General features: G+C 56.8%; 1 protein-coding gene across 2 annotated transcripts in view; it reads left to right on the top strand.

Moving 5' to 3' along the window:
- Window positions 1–5,691: 5,691 nt before the first annotated feature.
- Window positions 5,692–22,257, top strand: part of timm44 (translocase of inner mitochondrial membrane 44 homolog (yeast)) — a 133,823-nt gene continuing 117,257 nt past the window's right edge. Inside the window, exon 1 of one of the 2 annotated variants that reach the window (XM_072482643.1) lies at window positions 5,692–5,766. In XM_072482643.1, the coding sequence (XP_072338744.1) occupies window positions 5,737–5,766 (30 nt within the window). In that variant the 5' untranslated portion in view covers window positions 5,692–5,736. Of the gene's footprint in view, window positions 5,767–5,830; window positions 5,850–22,257 lie in introns of those variants that run through there. The other variant, XM_072482644.1, reaches the window with a different exon arrangement.

Below are 22,257 nucleotides of genomic sequence, written 5' to 3'. Positions count from 1 at the left end.
CCAATCCACCTACCCTACACATCTTTGGGTTGTGGGGGGTGAGACACTGGGAGAAGTGCAAACGCCACATGGACAGTACCCGGGGCTGGGATCGAACCCGGGTCCCTGGCAACGTGAGGTAACAGTGCCACTGTGCTGCCCCAAATGAATGAGATTAATTGTTTCCCCATCTCAACTAAACCTCCGATGAGGATGCACGCACTGTTTATAACCATACCAGCAAACCTCTAAAATCACAATGGAATCAACAGACTGTTGATTTGAGATTTAATTTATTTTGAAGTATTTGATTATCTGTTAATGTATATGCCCCTTTTCAAAATTTACTTATCTGCAAATCTTAGCATTTTAAAAGCTTAGTTTAGAATTGTGTATGTTGTGCATTGTTAGTTGGCTGTCCAGTGCGGTTTAGCATCTATTATAGACAAATCCTGATGCACTGATTTTCTCGAGCAAAGAAGTGTTTGATTTGGATTCAAGTTTGTCATTCATTTGAATCTGTCATCATTACCCCCTCAAACAAAACTCACCAACCGTGCAAATTACTTCCCTCTCCAACCTGCTTTTGTGTTGTTGCCTCCCAAATCCATTCCAATGTTTGAATCCCTCCAATTGGGTTTCCCCCGTACCAGGAGAGAAACAAGTCCCATATGACTGACCTAGGTAAACTAACCTGTCCTTATCCTGTCTGCTGCTTTTGACAGAGTTGATCTTACCATCTTCATCCGAATATACCTTCACTTGGTCATCCTTGGTGGGACTTTACGTGCCTGGTTCCATTCCTACATTGCTAACTGCTCACCAGAATATCACAGGAATGGAGTCTCCTCTAAATCCTGCACCATTATATCTGGTGTCCACTCATTCATATGCTGCCTTTTAGCAACATATCTGAAAGCAATTATGTACAGTGCTGATGTAGCGATGCATTACCACTCTCAACCCCTGCACTGTTGCTGCTAATCTGACATGCAGTACTGCATAAGTAGAAATTTCCCCCAATTAAATATTGGGAAGACTGAAGCCATTGTTTTCAGATCTCCACTAACTTCTTTAGCTACTGACTCTGGCAACTGTCAGATAAAATCAGTCTTTGCAAACTTGGTGGCATATTTGACCCCATAAATGAGCATGCACCTAGCCACATTTGCTGATCACTTATTTCCACCTCTGTTACTTCACCCTGCCTTAACTCCTCTGTTGAAACCCTTGTTCATGTCTTTGTTACCTCTGCATTTGACTATTCCAATGCATTCTTGGCTATTCTCCCACATCCTCTAAATTTGAGACTATCAAAAACTGCTGCCCATGTTCTAACTTGCACCCATCTGTTCCAAGTATCACCCCTATTGCTCAAACAAAATCTTAAAAACCTCATCCATGTTTTAAAATTCTTGCATTGCATCGCCCCTTCCTGTCTCATGCAATCCTAGATATCTGCTCATCCAATATTTCCCTCTTGAGAATTGCTGATTCTAATCACTTTGTCATTGCCTTGCCTTCAGTTGCCTAGGCTCTAAGCTTGGGAATCCTTTTCCAATATTCTGCCACTCCACCTCACTCTTCCAAGACACCCCTCCAACCGTGTCTGTTTATCTAAACCTTTGGTCATTTGAATATTTGCTTTTGGCTGCGTCATTTTGTTTTATGCTGTGAAGCATAAATAGTTGCATCGTTTTCAACAGTAATTTACTACAATGGTGGCAGAATTTTAGTCATTACTTTTGAGAGGAATTTGATTTAATTGGCTAATCAATCTGCTAAACACCTTGTGCTTAAAATAGATATAGTCTCACTTTAACTTGTAAAGTACAAACTAAGTAGGAACATGAGCAGGCTGCTCAGCCCCTTGGTCCTGCTCTGCCATTCAATAGGATCATGGCTGATCTGACATTCCACACGCCCACTTTCCTGCCCTTTCCCTGTGACCCTTGATTCCCTTGCTGAACAAGAATCTATATCAGCCTTAAATGTACACAAGGACTCTGTAGAGTTTACATATTCTCCCTGTGTCTGCGTGGGTTTCACCCCACAACTCAAAGATGTGCAGGTTAGGTGGATTGGCCACGCTAAATTGACTCTTGATTGGAAAAGAATATAATTAGGTACTCCATTTATATGAAATAAAGAATCCTATATGTTTCAATAAGATCACCTGTCGTCCTTCTAAATTCCATAGAGTCCCAACCTTTGTTCACAAGACAATCTCCATACCAGGGATCATCCAAATGTACCTTCTCTGAACCACCTCTAATGAAATAATATCTTTCTTAAATAAGGGGACCAAAACTGCTTACAGTTCTCCAGGTGTGGTCTCACCAGTACCTAGCAGAGGTGCAGCAAGGCTTCCCTATATACTCCCAACACCCTTGAAATAAGGGCCAACATTCTATTAGCATTCCTGATTACCTACTGACCCATGTGCTAGCTTTTTATTTTGTGCACAAGCACAGGGTCCCAGGTTCGATTCCCTGCTGGGTCACTGTGCGGAGTCTGCACGTTCTCCCTGTGTCTGCGTGGGTTTCCTCCCACAGTCCAAAGACGTGCAGGTTGGTTGGATTGGCCATGATAAATTGCCCTTGGTGACCAAAAAGGTTAGGAGGGGTATTGGGTTACGGGGATAGGGGGGGGGGAGTGAGAGCTTAAGTGGGTTAGTGCAGACTCGATGGGCCGAATGACCTCCTTCACTATGTTCTATGTACTCAAGTCCCTTTGTGTTGCAGCTTTCTGCAGTTTTTCTCTATTTAAATAATGCTGTTCTTTTGTTCTCCCTTCCAAAATAAACAACTTCACGTTTTCCCACATTTTACTCAATTTGCCAACTTTTTGCTCACTTAATCTATCAATCTTTGCAAACTGTTTGCATCTCTCTCGCAACTTGCTTTTCTATCTCTTTGTGTCTTCTGCAAATTTGGCTACAGTACATTTTGCTTGCTTCCTTCCAAGTCATTAATACATACTGTAAATAGTTGCAGTCCCAGCACTTGAGCCCCTGGAACACTGCTGGTTCAGGTCAACAACCTGAAAAATAACTCCATTTGCTGTTTCCTGTTCATTAGCCAATTCTCTATCCATGCAAATATACTACCTCCAACACCATAGGCTCTTGTGACAACCTTTTGTGAGGTACCTTGTTGAATGCCTTCTAGTAGTCCAAATACAACTGGTTCCCTTCTATCCACTCTGGCTGAGACTTCCTTGAATAACTCCAAATTAGTCTGGCACTAATCCAAGGTGAAAAATAAATTGTCAATTGATAGTTTGTGTAGGAACATTACCAATAGTAAACCCATAAGTTTGTATTTTATTCTAATCTCTTAATAAGTGGTATTTTGGACAGTGAGGCATGGTTACTGGCTTGTGCAGCGAATTCTAATTTGCTGTATTATTTCAGATGAAATTTGGACATGTTTTTCACTGATGGAATAGCACTCGTTCTGGATAGCTATGGGGGCCTGAGGATAATTTTCTGTTATTACCCAAATTGACATGCATTGCCTCTCAAGGAGATTGTGTACGCATTGGATTGGTGAGGTGTGTATTAATAAGACTTCAAACATCACAACTGTGAGACACCACTGGACCAGCAAATATTTTACTTTTACCATATCTTTGTATAAATGCCCTTTGAGATAGACTATCCGTTTAGCTGTTTTAGTTTGACCCACTAAACAAAACATTCTACCCCTTCCCATCCTCAAACCCGCCCTAACCATGAATGTTATGCTTTTATTTATACCAGATTATAACAGAACACCCAAATCTCCTGCTTGGTTCCATTGATAGTATAAATGGTCCTCTTAACTGGCTCAAAACAAAGTCACCCTGTTGCCCTCAACTGTCCCATCTGAGAAAATGCTGGAAAATCTCAGCAGGTCTGGCAACATCTGTAGGGATAGAAAAGAGCTAACATTTTGAGTCCAGATGACTGACTGTCAAAGCTTTTGACAAGTATGAATGGGTCATTTTCTCTTTTGGTTTCTGATTCCAGCATCCACAGTTTTCCAAAGGGTCCTTGAATGTGTTATCCAAGGTGTTCCAGTCATTTTTGTCCCTTCACAAGCGCTAAAACAGTCCTAACCAAAGGTACAAACAGTATTGTTGCTACAGTTGATCAACCAATCCTCTACACCACCCCAAAGCGGGCAGCATAATCACACCCCACCCACCCAGGTTCCCTCTTCCATTGGGCAGGCGATACAAAAGTCTGAGAACAGACACTAAGATTCAAAAACTGCTTTTTCACTGCTGTTACCAGACTCCTGCATGACCTTATGGACTGATCTGATCTCGCCACCCATCTTCTCGCCTGAGTAATATAGTACACTCTAAACTTCACCTGATGTCTATGTATTTACATTATGTCCTATATTTTTCATGAATGAAATGATCTGTTTTGACTGCAGAACAATACTTTTAACTGTACTTTGGTACCTGTGACAAATCCAAATCCTCCGATTGCCCGAGCTTCATTCCAATCACCTATCCAACTGTGGTTACATCATCTCTGGAATGGTGCCCTATCCACTTTCAGATTTCCTACCTTTGTCAAACTGACTTTTCCCACCTCCAATGCCACAAATCGCTTGACCCTATCTCATTTCTGCCTACTATTGAACTCCATTCAGTGTTTTTCACCCCCCACCAGTTGTGGCCATAATCTAAACTTTCGAAACTCGTTCATCCAAAGATCCTATATACACTTACAGGTTATTTTTGCTGTCACACTTGGCCTAGCTAATTATCATAGAATTTACAGTGCAGAAGGAGGCCATTCGGCCCATTGAGTCTGCACCGGCTCTTTTGAAAGAGCACCCTACCCAAGACCACACCTCCACCCTATCCCCATAACCCAGTAACCCCACCCAACCCTAAGGGCAATTTTGGACACTAAGGGCAATTTAGTATAGCCAATCCACCTAACCTGCACATCTTTGAATTGTGGGAGGAAATCCGAGCACCCGGAGGAAACCCACGCATGGGGAGAATGTGCAGACTCCGCACAGACAGTGACCCAAGCCGGGAATCGAACCTGGGACCCTGGAGCTGTGAAGCAATTGTGCTAACCACCACGTTACCGTGCTGCCCATAATTGAACCCTGACTCTTACCCCACCCCCTCCCCAATCTTTTATACTTCCGAATAAAGAAAAATAATTCTTAACACAGCCATGGAACACCTCTGTTGCTAATCAGCTAATTTTCCCCTTTGCTCCAGGATTGAAATGTGTCTTCCTCTGCGATGACCTACTCCGCGATTTTCTTTCCACCTTCACTCCGAGTGATTCCTGCTTTTGCTGTATCAATTCCCAATATGCTATAAATGGCCCAAAGGTTAAGGTGCCCTAATGCGGATGTTGGAGCTGGCGCCTTTTGAAGAGTAGATAAAACGCTTGTTCTTTCTGGCGAGAGGTCACCAGAGGTTAAATGTGCAAAGATCGAGAAGGAAGATGATTTTCTCCACACAACACATTGCTTTCAAATCCTGAACAATTACATTTCCCTGTGGCAAGTTTCTATAATTTCGCCCCTAGCTGCTGAAGAGTGGTGGAATGTTTATCCACATCGAAATGGTTACATGAAAGTTGCTAGCGGACAGATATGCCGGGTGGCACGTGCTCCGCTCACCCGGATTTTAACATTGCTCAGCACGGGGTGCTCTGTGTGACACTCCCGCCCGCCTCATCGCGCCAGCGTCCTCTGTCACTTCCGCTCTGGAACGACATTCGGCGGTAAGATGGCGGCGGCCGGGAGCCGGGGCTACCAGGTGAGGGGAGTGTGGCTGCGTTCTCCCCGCCCGGGATCGGGTCCAGAACTAAATGTCCATGCGGACAGTGCTGAGGGACATAGGTGGGCACAGTGGCAGTTGGGCCTGGCAGCGAACCTTCCCTGTACGGAGTATGACCTGTGTATGGAGGGAGCCGGTCCGCGGGGGGGTGGTGGAGGGGAGGTGGGGGGGTGGTGGAGGGGAGGTGGGGGGGGTGGTGGAGGGGAGGTGGGGGTGACGGGGAGGAGGGGTGGGAAGAGGGGGGTGGGGGGGTGGGGAGGAGGGGGTGGGGGGGTGGGGAGGAGGGGATGGGGTGGGGAGGAGGGGATGGGGAGGAGGGGTGGGGGTGACGGGGAGGAGGGGTGGGGGTGACGGGGAGGAGGGGTGGGGAGGAGGGGCGGGGGTGACGGTGACGGGGGGTGGGGGTGGTGGGGTGGGGGTGGTGGGGTGGGGAGGAGGGGTGGGGGTGACGGGGAGGAGGGGTGGGGGTGACGGGGAGGAGGGGTGGGGGGTGACGGGGAGGAGGGGTGGGGGTGACGGGGAGGAGGGGTGGGGGTGACGGGGAGGAGGGGTGGGGGTGACGGGGAGGGGGTGACCGGGGGAGGGGTGGGGGTGACCGGGAGGGGGTGGGGATGATGGGGTGGGGTGGGGGTGGTGAGGGGGTGGGGTGGGGGTGATGGGGTTGGGGTGGGGGTGATGAGGAGGGGGTGGGTGGGGTGATGGGGAGGAGTGGGGGTGATGGGATGGGAGGAGTGGGGGTGATGGGGAGGGGGGAGGAGTGGGGGTGATGGGGAGGGGGAGGAGTGGGGGTGATGGGGAGGGGGAGGAGTGGGGGTGATGGGGAGGGGGGAGGAGTGGGGGTGATGGGGAGGGGGGAGGAGTGGGGGTGATGGGGAGGGGGGAGGAGTGGGGGTGATGGGGAGGGGGAGGAGTGGGGGTGATGGGGAGGGTGGAGGAGTGGGGGTGATGGGGAGGGGGAGGAGTGGGGGTGATGGGGAGGGGGGAGGAGTGGGGGTGATGGGGAGGGGGGAGGAGTGGGGGTGATGGGGAGGGGGGAGGAGTGGGGGTGATGGGGAGGGGGAGGAGTGGGGGTGATGGGGAGGGGGAGGAGTGGGGGTGATGGGGAGGGGGAGGAGTGGGGGTGATGGGGAGGGGGAGGAGTGGGGGTGATGGGGAGTGGGGGTGATGGGGAGGGGGAGGAGTAGGGGTGATGGGGAGGAGTGGGGGTGATGAGGAGGGGGGTGATGGGGAGGAGGTGGGGGTGATGGTGATGGGAGGGGGGGAGGTGGGGAGGAGGTGGTTGGGGGTGATGGGGAGGGGGAGGAGGGGGTTGGGGGTGATGGGGAGGAGGGGGTTGGGGGGGAGTGGGGGTGATGGGGGGTGGTGGTGATGGGGAGGGGGTGGGGGTGGTGAGGAGGGGGTGATGGGGAGGAGGTGGGGGTGATGGTGATGGGAGGGGGTGATGGGGAGGAGGTGGGGGTGATGGTGATGGGAGGGGGGGGTGAGGGGGAGGAGGGTGGGTGGGTGTGATGGGGAGGGGAAGGAGGGGGGTTGGGGGTGATGGGGAGGAGGGTGATGGGGGGGTGGGGGTGATGGGGATGGGGAGGGGGTGGGGGTGATGGTGGGGAGGAGGGGGTGGGGGGTGGGGTGGGGTGGGGTGAGGGTGGGGTGAGGGGGAGGGGGTGGGGTGATGGGGAGGAGGGGGTGGGGTGAGGAGTGGGGGTGATGGGGTGGGGAGGAGTGGGGGTGATGGGGTGGGGAGGAGTGGGGGTGATGGGGAGGGGTGAGGAGTGGGGGTGATGGGGAGGGGGAGGAGTGGGGGTGATGGGGAGGGGGAGGAGTGGGGGTGATGGGGAGGGGGAGGAGTGGGGGGGAGGGGGAGGAGTGGGGGGGGAGGGGGAGGAGTGGGGGTGATGGGGAGGAGTGGGGGTGATGGGGAGGGGTGAGGAGTGGGGGTGATGGGGAGGGGGAGGAGTGGGGGTGATGGGGAGGGGGGAGGGAGTGGGGGTGATGGGGAGGGGGAGGAGTGGGGGTGATGGGGAGGGGGAGGAGTGGGGGGGGAGGGGGAGGAGTGGGGGTGATGGGGAGGGGGGTGTTGGGGAGCAGGTGGGGGTGATGGTGATGGGAGGGGGGTGATGGGGAGGAGGTGGGGGTGATGGTGATGGGAGGGGGGGGTGAGGGGGATGGGGGTGATGGGGAGGAGGGGGTTGGGGGTGATGGAGGGGGGGAGTGGGGGTGATGGGTTTGGGGGGTGAGGGGGAGTTGGGGGTGATGGGTTTGGGGGGTGAGGGGGAGTTGGGGCTGATGGGGAGGGGGGGTGGGGGTGATGGGGAGGAGGGGGGGGTGATGGGGAGGGGTGGGTGATGGGGAGGGGTGGGGAGGGTGAGGGTGATGGGGAGGGGTGGGTGATGGGGAGGGGTGGGGAGGGTGGGGGGTGGGGGTGATGGGGAGGGGTGGTGGTGATGGGGAGGGGGGAGGAGGTGGGAGCGATGGGGAGGGGGGAGGAGGTGGGGGTGGGGGTGAGAGGGAGGAGGGGGGGTGGGTGTGATGGGGAAGGGTGGGGCGGAGGGGTGGGGGTGATGGGAGGGGTGGTGGGGGGAGGGGGAGAAGGGGGGTGGGGTTGATGGGGAGGGGGGGTGATGGGGAGGGGGGGTGATGGGGAGGGGGGGTGAGGGGGAGGGGGGGTGAGGGGAGGGGGTGATGGGGAGGGGGAGGAGGAGGGGGGTGGTGTGATGGGGAGTGGGGAGGAGGAGGGGGGTGGGGAGTGGGGAGGAGGAGGGGGGTGGGGTGATGGGGAGTGGGGGTGATGGGGAGGGATGATGGGGAGGAGGGGGGGTGGGGGTGATGGGGAGGAGGGGGGTGGGGGTGATGGGGAGGAGTGGGGGTGATGGGGAGGAGGGGGTGGGGGTGATGGGGAGGGGTGGTGGTGATGGGGAGGGGGAGGAGGTGGGAGTGATGGGGAGGGGGGAGGAGGTAGGGGTGGGGGTGAGAGGGAGGAGGGGGGGTGGGTGTGATGGGGGAAGGGTGGGGCGGAGGGGTGGTGGGGGGAGGGGGAGAAGGGGGGTGGGGTTGATGGGGAGGGGGGGTGGGGGGAGGGGGGGTGATGGGGAGGGGGGAGGAGGAGGGGGTGATGGGGAGGAGGAGGGGGGGTGGGGTGATGGGGAGTGGGGAGGAGGTGGGGGGTGGGGTGATGGGGAGGAGGAGGGGGGTGGGGTGATGGGGAGTGGGGATGATGGGGAGGAGGGGGGTGGGGGTGATGGGGAGGAGTGGGGGTGATGGGGAGGAGGGGGTGGGGGTGATGGGGAGGAGGGGGGTGGGGGTGATGGGGAGGAGGGGGGGTGGGGGTGATGGGGAGGAGGGGGGTGGGGGTGATGGGGAGGAGGGGGGGTGGGGGTGATGGGGAGGAGGGGGGGGGTGGGGGTGATGGGGAGGAGGGGGGGTGGGGGTGATGGGGAGGAGGGGGGTGGGGAGGAGGAGTGGGGGTGATGGGGAGGAGGGGGGGTGATGGGGAGGAGGGGGGGTAGTGGTGATGGGGAGGAGGGGGGGTAGTGGTGATGGGGAGGAGGGGGGGGTGCTGATGATGGGGAGGAGGGGGAGTGGTGCTGGTGATGGGGAGGAGGGGGGGTGGTGATGGGGAGGAGGGGGGGTGGTGATGGGGAGGAGGGGGGGTGGTGATGGGGAGGAGGGGGGGTGGTGATGGGGAGGAGGGGGGGTGGTGATGGGGAGGAGGGGGGGTGGTGATGGGGAGGAGGGGGGGTGGTGATGGGGAGGAGGGGGTGTGGTGATGGGGAGGAGGGGGGGGTGGTGATGGGGAGGAGGGGGTGGGGGTGATGGGGAGTGGGGGTGATGGGGAGGGATGATGGGGAGGAGGGGGGTGGGGGTGATGGGGAGGAGGGGGGTGGGGGTGATGGGGAGGAGGGGGTGGGGGTGATGGGGAGGAGGGGGTGGGGGTGATGGGGAGGAGGGGGTGGGGGTGATGGGGAGGAGGGGGTGGGGGTGATGGGGAGGAGGGGGGTGGGGGTGATGGGGAGGAGGGGGGGTGGGGGTGATGGGGAGGAGGGGGGTGGGGGTGATGGGGAGGAGGGGGGTGGGGGTGATGGGGAGGAGGGGGGGTGGGGGTGATGGGGAGGAGGGGGGGTGGGGGTGATGGGGAGGAGGGGGGGTGATGGGGAGGAGGGGGGTAGTGGTGATGGGGAGGAGGGGGGGGGTGCTGATGATGGGGAGGAGGGGGAGTGGTGCTGGTGATGGGGAGGAGGGGGGGTGGTGATGGGGAGGAGGGGGGGTGGTGATGGGGAGGAGGGGGGGTGGTGATGGGGAGGAGGGGGGGTGGTGATGGGGAGGAGGGGGGGTGGTGATGGGGAGGAGGGGGGGTGGTGATGGGGAGGAGGGGGGTGGTGATGGGGAGGAGGGGGGGATGGTGATGGGGAGGAGGGGGGGGTGGTGATGGGGAGGAGGGGGGTGGTGATGGGGAGGAGGGCGGGTGGTGATGGGGTGAGGAGGGGGTGTGGTGATGGGGTGAGGAGGGGGTGTGGTGATGGGGTGAGGAGGGGGTGTGGTGATGGGGTGAGGAGGGGGGTGTGGTGATGGGGTGAGGAGGGGGGTGTGGTGATGGGGAGGAGGGGGGGGTGATGGGGAGGAGGGGGGGGTGGTGATGGGGAGGAGGGGTGGTGGTGATGGGGAGGAGGGGGGGGTGATGGGGAGGAGGGGGGGTGGTGATGGGGAGGAGGGGGGGTGGTGATGGGGAGGAGGGGGGGTGGTGATGGGGAGGAGGGGGGTGGTGATGGGGAGGAGGGGGTGGTGATGGGGAGGAGGGGGGGTGATGGGGAGGAGGGGGGGTGGGGAGGGGGAGGTGATGGGGAGGAGGGGGGAGGTGATGAGGAGGGGGGTTGATGATGGGGAGGAGGAGGGGTGGTGATGGGGAGGAGGGGGTGGTGATGGGGAGGAGGGGGGGTGATGGGGAGGAGGGGGGGTGGGGAGGGGGAGGTGATGGGGAGGAGGGGGGAGGTGATGAGGAGGGGGGTTGATGATGGGGAGGAGGAGGGGTGGTGATGGGGAGGAGGGCGGGGGGTGGGGGAGGCGGAGGTGATGGGGAGGAGGGGGGAGGTGATGGGGGGAGGGGGGGTGGGGGTGATGGGGAGGAGGGGGTGGGGGTGATGGGGAGGAGGGGGTGGGGGTGATGGGGAGGAGGGGGGTGGGGGTGATGGGGAGGAGGGGGGGTGGGGGTGATGGGGAGGAGGGGTGGGGGTGATGGGGAGGAGGGGGGGTGGGGGTGATGGGGAGGAGGGGGGTGGGGGTGATGGGGAGGAGGGGGGTGGGGGGTGATGGGAGGAGGGGGGGTGGGGGTGATGGGGAGGAGGGGGGGTGGGGGTGATGGGGAGGAGGGGGGGTGATGGGGAGGAGGGGGGTAGTGGTGATGGGGAGGAGGGGGGGGGTGCTGATGATGGGGAGGAGGGGGAGTGGTGCTGGTGATGGGGAGGAGGGGGGGTGGTGATGGGGAGGAGGGGGGGTGGTGATGGGGAGGAGGGGGGGTGGTGATGGGGAGGAGGGGGGGTGGTGATGGGGAGGAGGGGGGGTGGTGATGGGGAGGAGGGGGGGTGGTGATGGGGAGGAGGGGGGGTGGTGATGGGGAGGAGGGGGGTGGTGATGGGGAGGAGGGGGGGATGGTGATGGGGAGGAGGGGGGGGTGGTGATGGGGAGGAGGGGGGTGGTGATGGGGAGGAGGGCGGGTGGTGATGGGGTGAGGAGGGGGTGTGGTGATGGGGTGAGGAGGGGGTGTGGTGATGGGGTGAGGAGGGGGTGTGGTGATGGGGTGAGGAGGGGGTGTGGTGATGGGGTGAGGAGGGGGTGTGGTGATGGGGAGGAGGGGGGGTGATGGGGAGGAGGGGGGGGGTGGTGATGGGGGAGGAGGGGTGGTGGTGATGGGGAGGAGGGGGGGTGATGGGGAGGAGGGGGGGTGGTGATGGGGAGGAGGGGGGGTGGTGATGGGGAGGAGGGGGGGTGGTGATGGGGAGGAGGGGGGTGGTGATGGGGAGGAGGGGGGTGGTGATGGGGGAGGAGGGGGGGTGATGGGGAGGAGGGGGGGTGGGGAGGGGGAGGTGATGGGGAGGAGGGGGGAGGTGATGAGGAGGGGGGTTGATGATGGGGAGGAGGAGGGGTGGTGATGGGGAGGAGGGGGGTGGTGATGGGGAGGAGGGGGGGTGATGGGGAGGAGGGGGGGTGGGGAGGGGGAGGTGATGGGGAGGAGGGGGGGAGGTGATGAGGAGGGGGGTTGATGAAGGGGAGGAGGAGGGGTGGTGATGGGGAGGAGGGCGGGGGGTGGGGAGGCGGAGGTGATGGGGAGGAGGGGGGAGGTGATGGGGAGGAGGGGGGAGGTGATGGGGAGGAGGGGGGAGGTGATGGGGAGGAGGGGGGTTGATGATGGGGAGGAGGAGGGGTGGTGATGGGGAGGAGGGGGGGTGGTGATGGGGTGAGGACGGGGGTGGTGATGGGGAGGAGGGGGGGTGGTGATGGGGTGAGGAGGGGGGGTGGTGATGGGGTGAGGAGGGGGGGTGGTGATGGGGTGAGGAGGGGGGTGTTGGTGATGGGGAGGAGGGGGGGGTGAGGAGGAGAGTGGATGGTGGGGGGAGGGTGGGGTGGAGGAGGAGAGAGACGGATGGATGGTGGGGGTGGAGGAGGAGGGGGTGTGGTGGGGGGAGCGGGAACCCCTGCTTTGTCCCATGATGCAGCCCAAAGTCACTTGGTTCACCTCAAACAAATATGCCCCAGCTCCGGCCCAAACTTTTTATAAAAGTCTCCTGGGAACCTGTCAGGCCCCGAGGCCTTCCCTACCTGCATCGCACCTATGCCATCCCCTCGACCCAGACCCTGAGCCCGCCCATCTCCCACCTTGGGAAACTGTGAGCCATCCAGCAACCACTACATCCCCTCTTCTCCTGTTGCGGGCTCCAACTCCTATAAAAGACCTCAAATGCCCCATTCGGCCCCCTCTGGGTCCATCACCATCGTTCCTTACATCACTCACTCTACCAATCTCCCTTGCCGCTGCTTGCTTCCTCAACTGATGGGCCAGCATTCGACTTGCTTCTCCATATTCGTGCACTGGCCCTCTGCAACTGCCCACTACCTTCCCCCTAGACACTAACTCAAACTCATCTGGAGCCTCTGCCTCCTTCAGCAACCCCATTTTCAGCGCACCGAGTACCTCCTGTCCACCCTCAACATCTCATCTACCAGCATTGTTCTCTCCTCCATTCCATCCTCTCCCTGTGCGTAAGAATCAAAATAAACTCCCCTCTAACGACAGCCTTGAGTGCCTCCCCACAACGTAGTTGCTGTGACCTCCCCGTGTTGTTCAACTCCACATAGCCCTGAATGGAAGCCCGCACCCACCCACACAGCAACACATCCAGCCTCCCCTGAACCACCTACAAATCCACCCAATGCGCGTGTGGTCAAGAGACCACAATCGCTGAATACTCGAGTTGGCCATCCCCGCCAGCAGGGCCTTGTCCATCACAAAAAATCGATCTGAGAGTACATCCGGTGCACATGGGAGCAGTATGAAAACTCCTTCGCCCTCACCCTCCCAAACCTCCACGAGTCTCCCCCCCCCACCACTACCTCCCCATATGCTCCATAGATCTCCTCAGCTCCCTAGCCACTGTCACCACTCTTGACGACTGAAGACTCGACCGGGTCCAGGACGGTATTGAAATCACCCCCATAATCACACCGATGCGTGTGCAAGTCCGGAATCTTCCCCAACATCCGCTTCATAAAATCCACGTCGGGGCACCCAGCGTTGACTGGGACTATCAGAATACCCTCCAACTTCCCACTGCCCATCACATACTCCGGCATACTGACAATCTTCTGGAGCGGTTCTACAGGTCCTCTAATTTCTCTCTCAGCCTCTTTTGGCTGTCCAAACCCATCCCCAACTCCGTCTCTAGGATGCCATATGCTCCTCATGCTCTTCCACCGCCTCCTTCACCTTCTAGATTGCTAAGCCCTGAGCCTCGAGTCTCTGCTCCACTCTCTCAATCGCAGCTCTGAACTGCTCCACCACCTTAGCCAGGTCTTCCAAAGCTTCTTTCCTCTGCTGCTGGAATTTTATGTTTAAAAACTCCACCCAACTACTCCATTGACCACGAGGTGGGCAGTGCTGCCCCCCTTGCCCTCGCCATCTTTATCTGTGGTGCACCACGAAAAGTTTCCTGCTCCAGCTGCTCACACTCCTTCTCATGGCACTTCTCATCCTCTGATCCATACACCAGCTTCACCAGAGGAGTATTACCTTCCTTGGGCACTCACACACCTTTTGACGGTATTCTAATTTAATGAGTGGTTATACTGTCAGAATCTCTTTTCTTTTGATGGATGATGACTGAAGTCCTTTGGATTTCAGCATTTGCAGTCTTGATTTGCTTTCATTTAACCCAAATTTCTTTTTGCATATATTCAAAGGGCGTGGTTGCTGAAAAAGCCACCATCCAGTGCCCCCTTCCTAATTAGCCTTGAGAAGATGATAGTGTTCTGCCTTTTTAGCCACTGAAGTCCTTGTGAAAGTACCCATAGGGCGGTTAGGATTTTGACACAGCAATGACAAAGGTGTGATGACTATTTTCAACACCAGGTTAAAGTCCAACAGGTTTGTTTTGAATCACGAGTTTTCAGAGCACAGCTCCTTCCTCAGGTGAATGAAGAGGTGGGTACCAGAAACATATATACAAAGTCAATGATGCAGGCGATACTTTGATTGTGAGTCTTTGCAGGTAATTAAGCCTTTACAGGTCCAGACGGAGCAACTGGAGAGAGGGATAATCAGGTTAAAGAGGTGTGAATTGTCTCAAGGTGGAGGCGTGGGGCTTAGGTAGGGTGCTCTTTCCAAGGCCCGGTGCAGACTCGATCTTCTGCACTGTAAATTCTATGAAGGACAGTTGGTAGGATTTCGCAAGCCCAGGCCAGATGTTGGGGGGTGAATGTAATGAGACATGAATCCAAGGTCCCAGTTGAGGCCGTACTCATGAGTGCGGAACTTGGCTATAAGTTTCTGCTCGGTGATTCTGCGCTGTTGCGCATCCTGAAGACCGCCTTGGAGATCGCTTACCCGAAGATCAGAGGCTGAATGCCCTTTGACTGCTGGAGTGTTCCCCGACTGAAAGGGAACATACCTGCCTGGCGATTGTCGCGCGATGTCCGTTCATCTGTTGTTGTAGCGTCTGCATGGTCTCGCCAATGTACCATGCTTCAGGACATCCTTTCCTGCAGCGCATGAGGTAGACAACGTTGGCTGAGTTGCATGAGTATGTACCATGTGGACTTCCGGGTGCGGCTATGCAGAGCTAGGTCGCATATTCGGTAGCTCCCGCTTGGAACGGACTTTTGGGCTCTTTTACAGGGCCCCCACGGCATTTGTTTGACATTTCCCGGTGTGGCAAGAAGACTGCAACATTCCCCTGACAGTGTCCCCCAGGAATGTTATGTCTTTTGGCTACCAAACCCGGCAGAATCAGTAAAGGATTTGGCTGCAACAGGATAAACAGGGCCCCTTCCAGCATGCAAGCGGGGGAAGGGCAAGCTTAAAGCTGCAAACTGACCTGAGGACCTTTATCAAAAGTGAATTCTAACAGCAGAGGGAACAACTGTGAAAAGATCTCACCAAGGCCACTGAAGAAGCGGGGACGAGGCTTCCGGTGGCGGCCATGGAGGAGTAGGTCACGCATTCGGCACTCCCGTCTGGGACGGACTCTTACACCTTTTTCAGGAGTTTCCACAGACATTTTGGGGCAGATTGGTGAAGCGAACACTGCCAAAAGGATTCCCTCTCAAAACGTTTGGGCTCTTTTCAGGGCCCCAAGGGCACTTTTTCGACGTTTCCCGGTGTGGGAAGGAGTTAATAATAGTTCCCCGTCAGTATATGGCTTTAACTAGGAGCAGGGTGACAGAAAAGGTGGTGGTGGACCAGAAGAAGGGAGGGAAGAAGGACAAAATGGCGGCGGGCGGAGACCAAGCAGCGTGGAGGCAGTGGGCGGAGGAGCAACAGGAGGGTATCCAGCGCTGCCTCAGAGATTAAAAAAGACCTGCTAGAGCCGATGAAGGCTTCTATTGATAAGCTACTGGAGACACAGACGGCCCAGGGGATGGCGATCCGAGAGGCTCAACAAAAGATCTCTGACAATGAGGACGAGATCTTAGTCCTGGCGGTAAAGGTGGAGGCGCACGAGGCGCTCCACAAGAAATGGCAGGAGCGGTTTGAGGAGATGGAGAATCAGTCGAAGCGGAAGAATCTGCGGATTCTGGGCCTCGCGGAGGGGCTGGAGGGGCCGGACGTGGGGGCCTATGTGGTCACCATGTTAAACTCGCTGATGGGAGCGGGGTCCTTCCAGGGGCCCCTGGAGCTGGAAGGGGCCCATAGAGCGTTGGCGAGGAGGCCCAAGGCTAACGAGCCTCCGCGAGCGGTGCTGGTGCGATTCCATCGGTTCGTCGATCGGGAGTGTGTGCTCAGGTGGGCCAAGAAGGAGAGGACCAGCAGGTGGGAGAACGCGGAGGTTCGGATATATCAGGACTGGAGTGCGGAGGTGGCGAAGAGGAGGGCCGGGTACAATCGAGCGAAGGCGGTGCTGCACAGGAAGGGGGTGAAGTTTGGCATGTTGCAGCCGGCGCGATTGTGGGGTACCTACAAGGACCGGCACCATTATTTTGAGTCTCCGGAGGAGGCGTGGGCCTTTGTTCAGGCCGAGAAGCTGGACACAGACTGAGGGTCGGGATGGGCGATTGGGGACTGCGGTGGATATGTTATGCCTATTTTTGGTTCGGGGGGGGGGGGGGAAGGGCGGGTTGGGCACTGTTTTGGTTGGTGGCGGGGCCTGGTAGGTGGAGAGCGCGGTGTTTTTTTTTCCCGCGCCGAAGACTTGGGGGGGGGGGGGGGCAAGACCGGGGCGGGGAAGCGAGGATTGTTTCCCACGCTTAGAACGGAGGGGGAGAGCCTGTGAATGGGGAGCGGGAGAGGGGGGGATCAGCAGGAGTCAGCTGACTTGCGGAAGTGCAATGGGGGGAGTAAGCCAGCTAGGATGGGTCCGAGCCGGGGGGGGTTCAGGGGAATCGAGTTGCTGCTGCTAAGATCAAGGAGGAGCTGGAGCGAGTGGTGTGGGTCGAGACGGGGGGTATGCCGCTGTGGGGAACGGGCCGGGTGTGGGGTGCGGGCGCGTGGCTGGCCGAGGAGGGGGGTCATGGCTAGTCGGCGGGGGAGGGGGGCGGGTAGCCCCCTAATCCGGCTGATAACCTGGAATGTAAGGGGACTGAATCGGCCGGTTAAGCGGGCCCGCGTGTTCGCGCACCTGAAGGGGCTCAAGGCGGATGTGGTTATGCTCCAGGAGACACACCTGAAGGTGGCAGACCAGGTAAGACTGAGGAAAGGGTGGGTAGGTCAGGTGTTTCACTCGGGGCTAGATGCCAAAAATTGAGGGGTGGCGATCTTGGTGGGAAAGAAGGTGTTATTCGAGGCGTCGAGCATTGTGGCAGATAATGGCGGTAGGTACATAATGGTAAGTGGTAAGTTGCAGGGAGAGAGGGTGGTACTGGTCAATGTGTATGCTCCGAACTGGGACGATGCGGGTTTTATGCGGCGTATGTTGGGTCGGATCCCAGACTTGGAAGTGGGGGGCCTGATAATGGGGGGAGACTTTAACACGGTGTTGGATCCTGCACTGGATCGCTCCAGGTCTAGGACGGGTAGGAAGCCGGCGGCGGCTAGAGTGTTGAGGGATTTATGGACCAAATGGGAGGGGTGGACCCTTGGAGATTTGCAAGGCCGGGGGCTAGGGAATTTTCATTCTTCTCACATGTCCATAAATATATATACTCAAATTGACTTTTTCATTTTGAGTAGGTCGCTGATAGCGAGAGTAGAGGATACCGAGTATTCGGCAATAGCCATTTCGGACCAAGCCCCGCATTGGGTGGACTTGGAGATGGGGGAGGAGAGGGACCAGCGCCCACTGTGGCGCTTGGAGGTGGGGCTGTTGGCGGACGAGGAGGTGAGCGAGCGGGTCCGAGGAAGTATAGAGAGGTACTTGGAGACCAACGACAACGGGGAGGTCCGAGTGGGGATGGTATGGGAGGCACTGAAGGCGGTGGTGAGGGGAGAGCTGATCTCCATCAGGGCCCGGAGGGAGCAGGGGGAGAGGGAGAGGCTGGTGGGGGAGATGGTGAGGGTAGACAGGAGGTATGCGGAAGAACCTGAGGAAGGATTGTTGAGGAAGAGGCGCAGCCTCCAGGCCAAAATTCAACCTAGTGACCACCAGGAAGGCGGAGGTGCAGTGGAGGAAGGCCCAGGGGGCGGTCTACGAGTATGGGGAAAAGGCAAGCCGGATGCTGGCGCATCAGCTTCGGAAGCGGGAAGCAGCTAGGGAGATCGGGGGAGTTAAGGACAGGGGAGGGAGCGTGGTGCGGAGTGGGGTTGGCATCAATGGGGTCTTCAGGGACTTCTACGAGGAATTGTACCGATCCGAGCCCCCACGGGAGGAGAGAGGGATGGGCCGTTTCCTGGACCAATTGAGGTTTCCAAAGGTGGAAGAGGGACTGGTGGCGGGACTGGGGGCCCCGATTGGGCTGGAGGAACTGATCAAAGGGATAGGAAGCATGCAGGCGGGGAAGGCACCGGGGCCGGACGGTTTCCCGGTCGAGTTCTATAAAAAATATATGGACCTGTTGGGCCCGCTGTTAGGACCTTTAATGAGGCAAGGGAGGGGGGGGCTTTACCCCCGACGATGTCCCGGGCACTGATCTCCTTGATCCTGAAGCGGGACAAGGATCCCCTGCAATGTGGGTCTTACAGACCGATTTTCTTGCTAAATGTAGATGCCAAGGTGCTGGCAAAGGTCTTAGCCTTGAGGATTGTGTGCCGCAGATCATCCATGAAGACCAGACGGGGTTTTTGAACTCCACTGCCCAACCTCTGAGGGTACTACTGGAGACTGTGTCCTGTGTGGGTACGAGTCTGGGGGCGCTGGCAACGTCGCCGCTGCCGCTCCCTCCAAGGAGATATACCACGGGCCCGGTGGTGGGGGCGGCGGCCCTCAAAATTTGGGGGCAGTGGAGGTGGCATAGGGGGGAATTTAGGGCCTCGGCGTGGACCCCATTACGGGGGAACCACCGGTTCGCCCCAGGAAGAACAGGTGGAGGGTTTTCGGGGTGTCACAGGGAGGCATACGCAAGTTGGGGGACCTGTTTGTGGACGGGAAGTTCGCGAGCTTGGGTGAGCTGGAGGAGAAGTACGGGCTCCCCCCGGGGAACACCTTCAGGTACTTGCAGGTAAGGGCGTTTGCCAGACGGCAGGTGGTGGAATTCCCACGGCTACTGCCACACACAGTACAGGACAGGGTGCTCTCGGGGGGGGCGGGGGGGGGGGGGGAGATCTCGGAAACTTACCAGGTGATGCTGGAGGAGGAGGAGGAGGCCTCGGTGGTGGAGTTGAAAGGTAAGTGGGAGGAGGAGTTGGGAGAGGAGATCAAAGCGGGGACGTGGGCAGATGCCCTAGGGAGGGTGAACTCTTCCTCTTCATGCGCGAGGCTCAGCCTCATACAGTTTAAGGTGCTGCACAGGGCACACATGACCGGGACAAGGATGAGCAGGTTCTTTGGGGGTGAGGACAGGTGTCTTAGGTGCTCAGGGAGCCCAGCAAATCACAACCATATGTTCTGGGCATGCCCAGCGCTGGAGGAATTTTGGAAGGGCGTAGCGAGGATGGTGTCGAGGGTGGTAGGATCCAGGGTCAAACCGGGCTGGGGGCTCGCAATATTTGGGGTGGCAGAGGAGCCGGGAGTGCAGGAGGCGAAAGAGGCCGGAATTCTGGCCTTTGCATCCCTGGTAGCCCGGCGAAGGATTCTCCTTCAGTGGAAAGATACGAGGCCCCCAAGCGTGGAATCCTGGATCAGCGATATGGCAGGGTTCGTTAAATTGGAGAGGGTGAAATTCGCCTTGAGAGTACAAGGGTTCTTTAGGCGGTGGCAACCGTTCTTAGACTTTCTGGCAGAACGATAGTCAATGGCAGCAGCAGCTCGGGGGGCGGGGGGGTTACTTTATTTTTGTTTATGTTATTTACACTGGAAGGGTCTGAGGGGGTGTATACACCTGTTGTCTTAAGTCGGGGTGTTAATGTTAATTTATTTAGGTACGGGGGGGAGGGGTTTGGGGGTTTGCTTTTTTAGATTGTGTTTTGTACTTAACCCTGTTGGGTTCTTTTTTCTTATTTTGTTATTGATATTTTATGAAAACCTTTAACAAAAAAAGAGTATGTACCATGTACCTGGTGGGTGGTGTTCTCCCGTGTAATGGTGGCACCCATGTTGATGATGTGGCACGTCTTGCAGAAATTGACATGTGAGGGTTGTGTGGTGTCGTGGTCGCTGTCTGAAGGCTGGCTAGTTTGCTGCAAACAATGGTCTGTTTGAGGTTGCGCTTCAAACAACCGCGCAACCTCAAACAGACCATTTTTAACCCACCTACCCGGCACATCTTTGGGTTTTGGGGGGCAACTCACACAGACACAGGGAGAACATGCAAACTCCATATGGACAGTGACCCGGGGCCGGGATCGAACCCGGGTCCTCAGTGCCGTGAGGCAGCAGTGCTAAGCACTGCGCCACTGTGCTGCCCCTCCCAAAAAGATTTCCAAGTTCATTTGTGGCGGGGTTTTCAGGGAGATTCCCGGCGAGTTCCCCACTGCCATTGAATGACACATAGTCACTTTTTTGGATTTGGATTTGGGAAGTTTCTCACCAGCTTAGCCCACACTTAGAATTTTTGTTAGCACTGGGGAGCTGAACTCCGAGAGCGGGTCGCCATTTTCAAAGGATTCCTCAATCTCTAAATGAGTTTGTTGGTCCCCCACCCCCACCCCACCCATGGGCTATGTCACCCCCCCCCCCCCCCCCCACACATATGGCACTACCCCACACCCCTCAAGTGAGGGCTCCCAGCTATGGGGTCCCCGGGGGGCAGCCCCCTCTTCGGGTCCCCCAAGCCCCCCTTACAGCACCCCCTCCTTTCCAAGATGCCCACCAGTCACCCTCCAACCTACTTACCTGCCCTGCACACCCCATCTTTCAACCCCCCCCACCCCACTCTACTTTCATGGGCATGGCCCCCCTCAGGCCCTGACCATTGCACGGCACCCGGGCAGTGCTCCAGCCAGCTTGGCAGTGCCACCCTGGCCACATTGGCAGTGCCACAGTGAGTAGGTCTTAAGTAGGTTTAAGACATACTTCTGGTAACGCCGTTTGCTCATGCCCCCTTTGGGCAGAGTTCCAAATGGGATGCCTTGCAGGACTTGGGTGAACCCCACGAGGTGTGGAGGTTGACGGGAAGCCCGCGAGAGGGCTCTCCTGGCATTCATCGGCCGCGTTGTGCTCTCGCTCGAGTGCAATACAGCTGGAGAATTGCGCCCCCAGTCTTGCTGTTCCCTCACCAATTGTGTGAATGGGTGTGCGCCTATCAGCAATAAACATGGGAGCGGAACAGCCTGTGATTGGAGGAGCAGCCTCTTGCAGAATCTTCAACCTCACTTACCCATCTTACCGGCATTCTGAACAATTGTCTCCAGGGTCACATAAGATAGCTTTGGGAGTCGCAAGCCTGGGGAATTGTGTAACTTGGAGATGAACATGGAGATGGTGGTGTTCCCATGTGCCTGTTATAGCTGGTAGAGGATGGGGCTTTGGGAGGGACTGTTAAAGAAGCCTGGGAGAGTTGAGGGAGGGCACTCCTTATGGCTTGCTGCTGCTAGCATAGCAGAGGGAGTGAAGGTTTAAGGTACTGGAAGGGCTGCCAGTCAAGCCAGTTTTAGGATGGTACTGACATTTCTGAGCCTTGTTGGTGCTGCACTAATCAAGACAAGTGAGAATATTCTATTACACTCCTGACGTGTGCCTTGTAGATGGTGGAAAAGCTTCAGAGAATCAGGAGGTGAGTCACTTTCAGCAGAATACCCCTGACCCGCTTTGTAGCCACAGTGTTTGTGTCTGCTCCAGTTCCATTTCTGATCAGTGACAACCATAGGATATTGATGTAAGGGCTTTGTTAATTTCTACTGTTATAGACAAAACAAACTTCCAACTTATGCGCTAAGTAAAATGTGAACTGGTATTGTGGGTGGTTGCCATTCTGAAATGTGAAAATTAAGTACAGGTAATTAGTACTAAATTAATCTAGCTCAGTTTATTGAATGAATTATTTGCTCAAAGATACCTTTAACCACAATCAAAGCTTTTTAAAACCGTCAAAAGCATTGCCGTTGCTACCTAATGCAAGAACTTCAAATTAATTTTGATCCACTTTGGCTCAGAATTGTCCCCAGTAACGAATCATCATCTCCATCCATTAAATTGGATATGATTTTCTGAACAAACACATGAGGCTGGATTCTCCGCCGGCAGGATGCTCCGTTTTTCCGGCAGCCCAGGGGTTTCCCGACGGCGTGGGCCTGCCCCA

The sequence above is a fragment of the Scyliorhinus torazame genome, chromosome 18 (genome assembly GCF_047496885.1).
Source record: "Scyliorhinus torazame isolate Kashiwa2021f chromosome 18, sScyTor2.1, whole genome shotgun sequence".
Classification (NCBI taxonomy): domain Eukaryota; kingdom Metazoa; phylum Chordata; class Chondrichthyes; order Carcharhiniformes; family Scyliorhinidae; genus Scyliorhinus; species Scyliorhinus torazame.
This window is presented reverse-complemented; position numbering and strand designations above follow the sequence as displayed.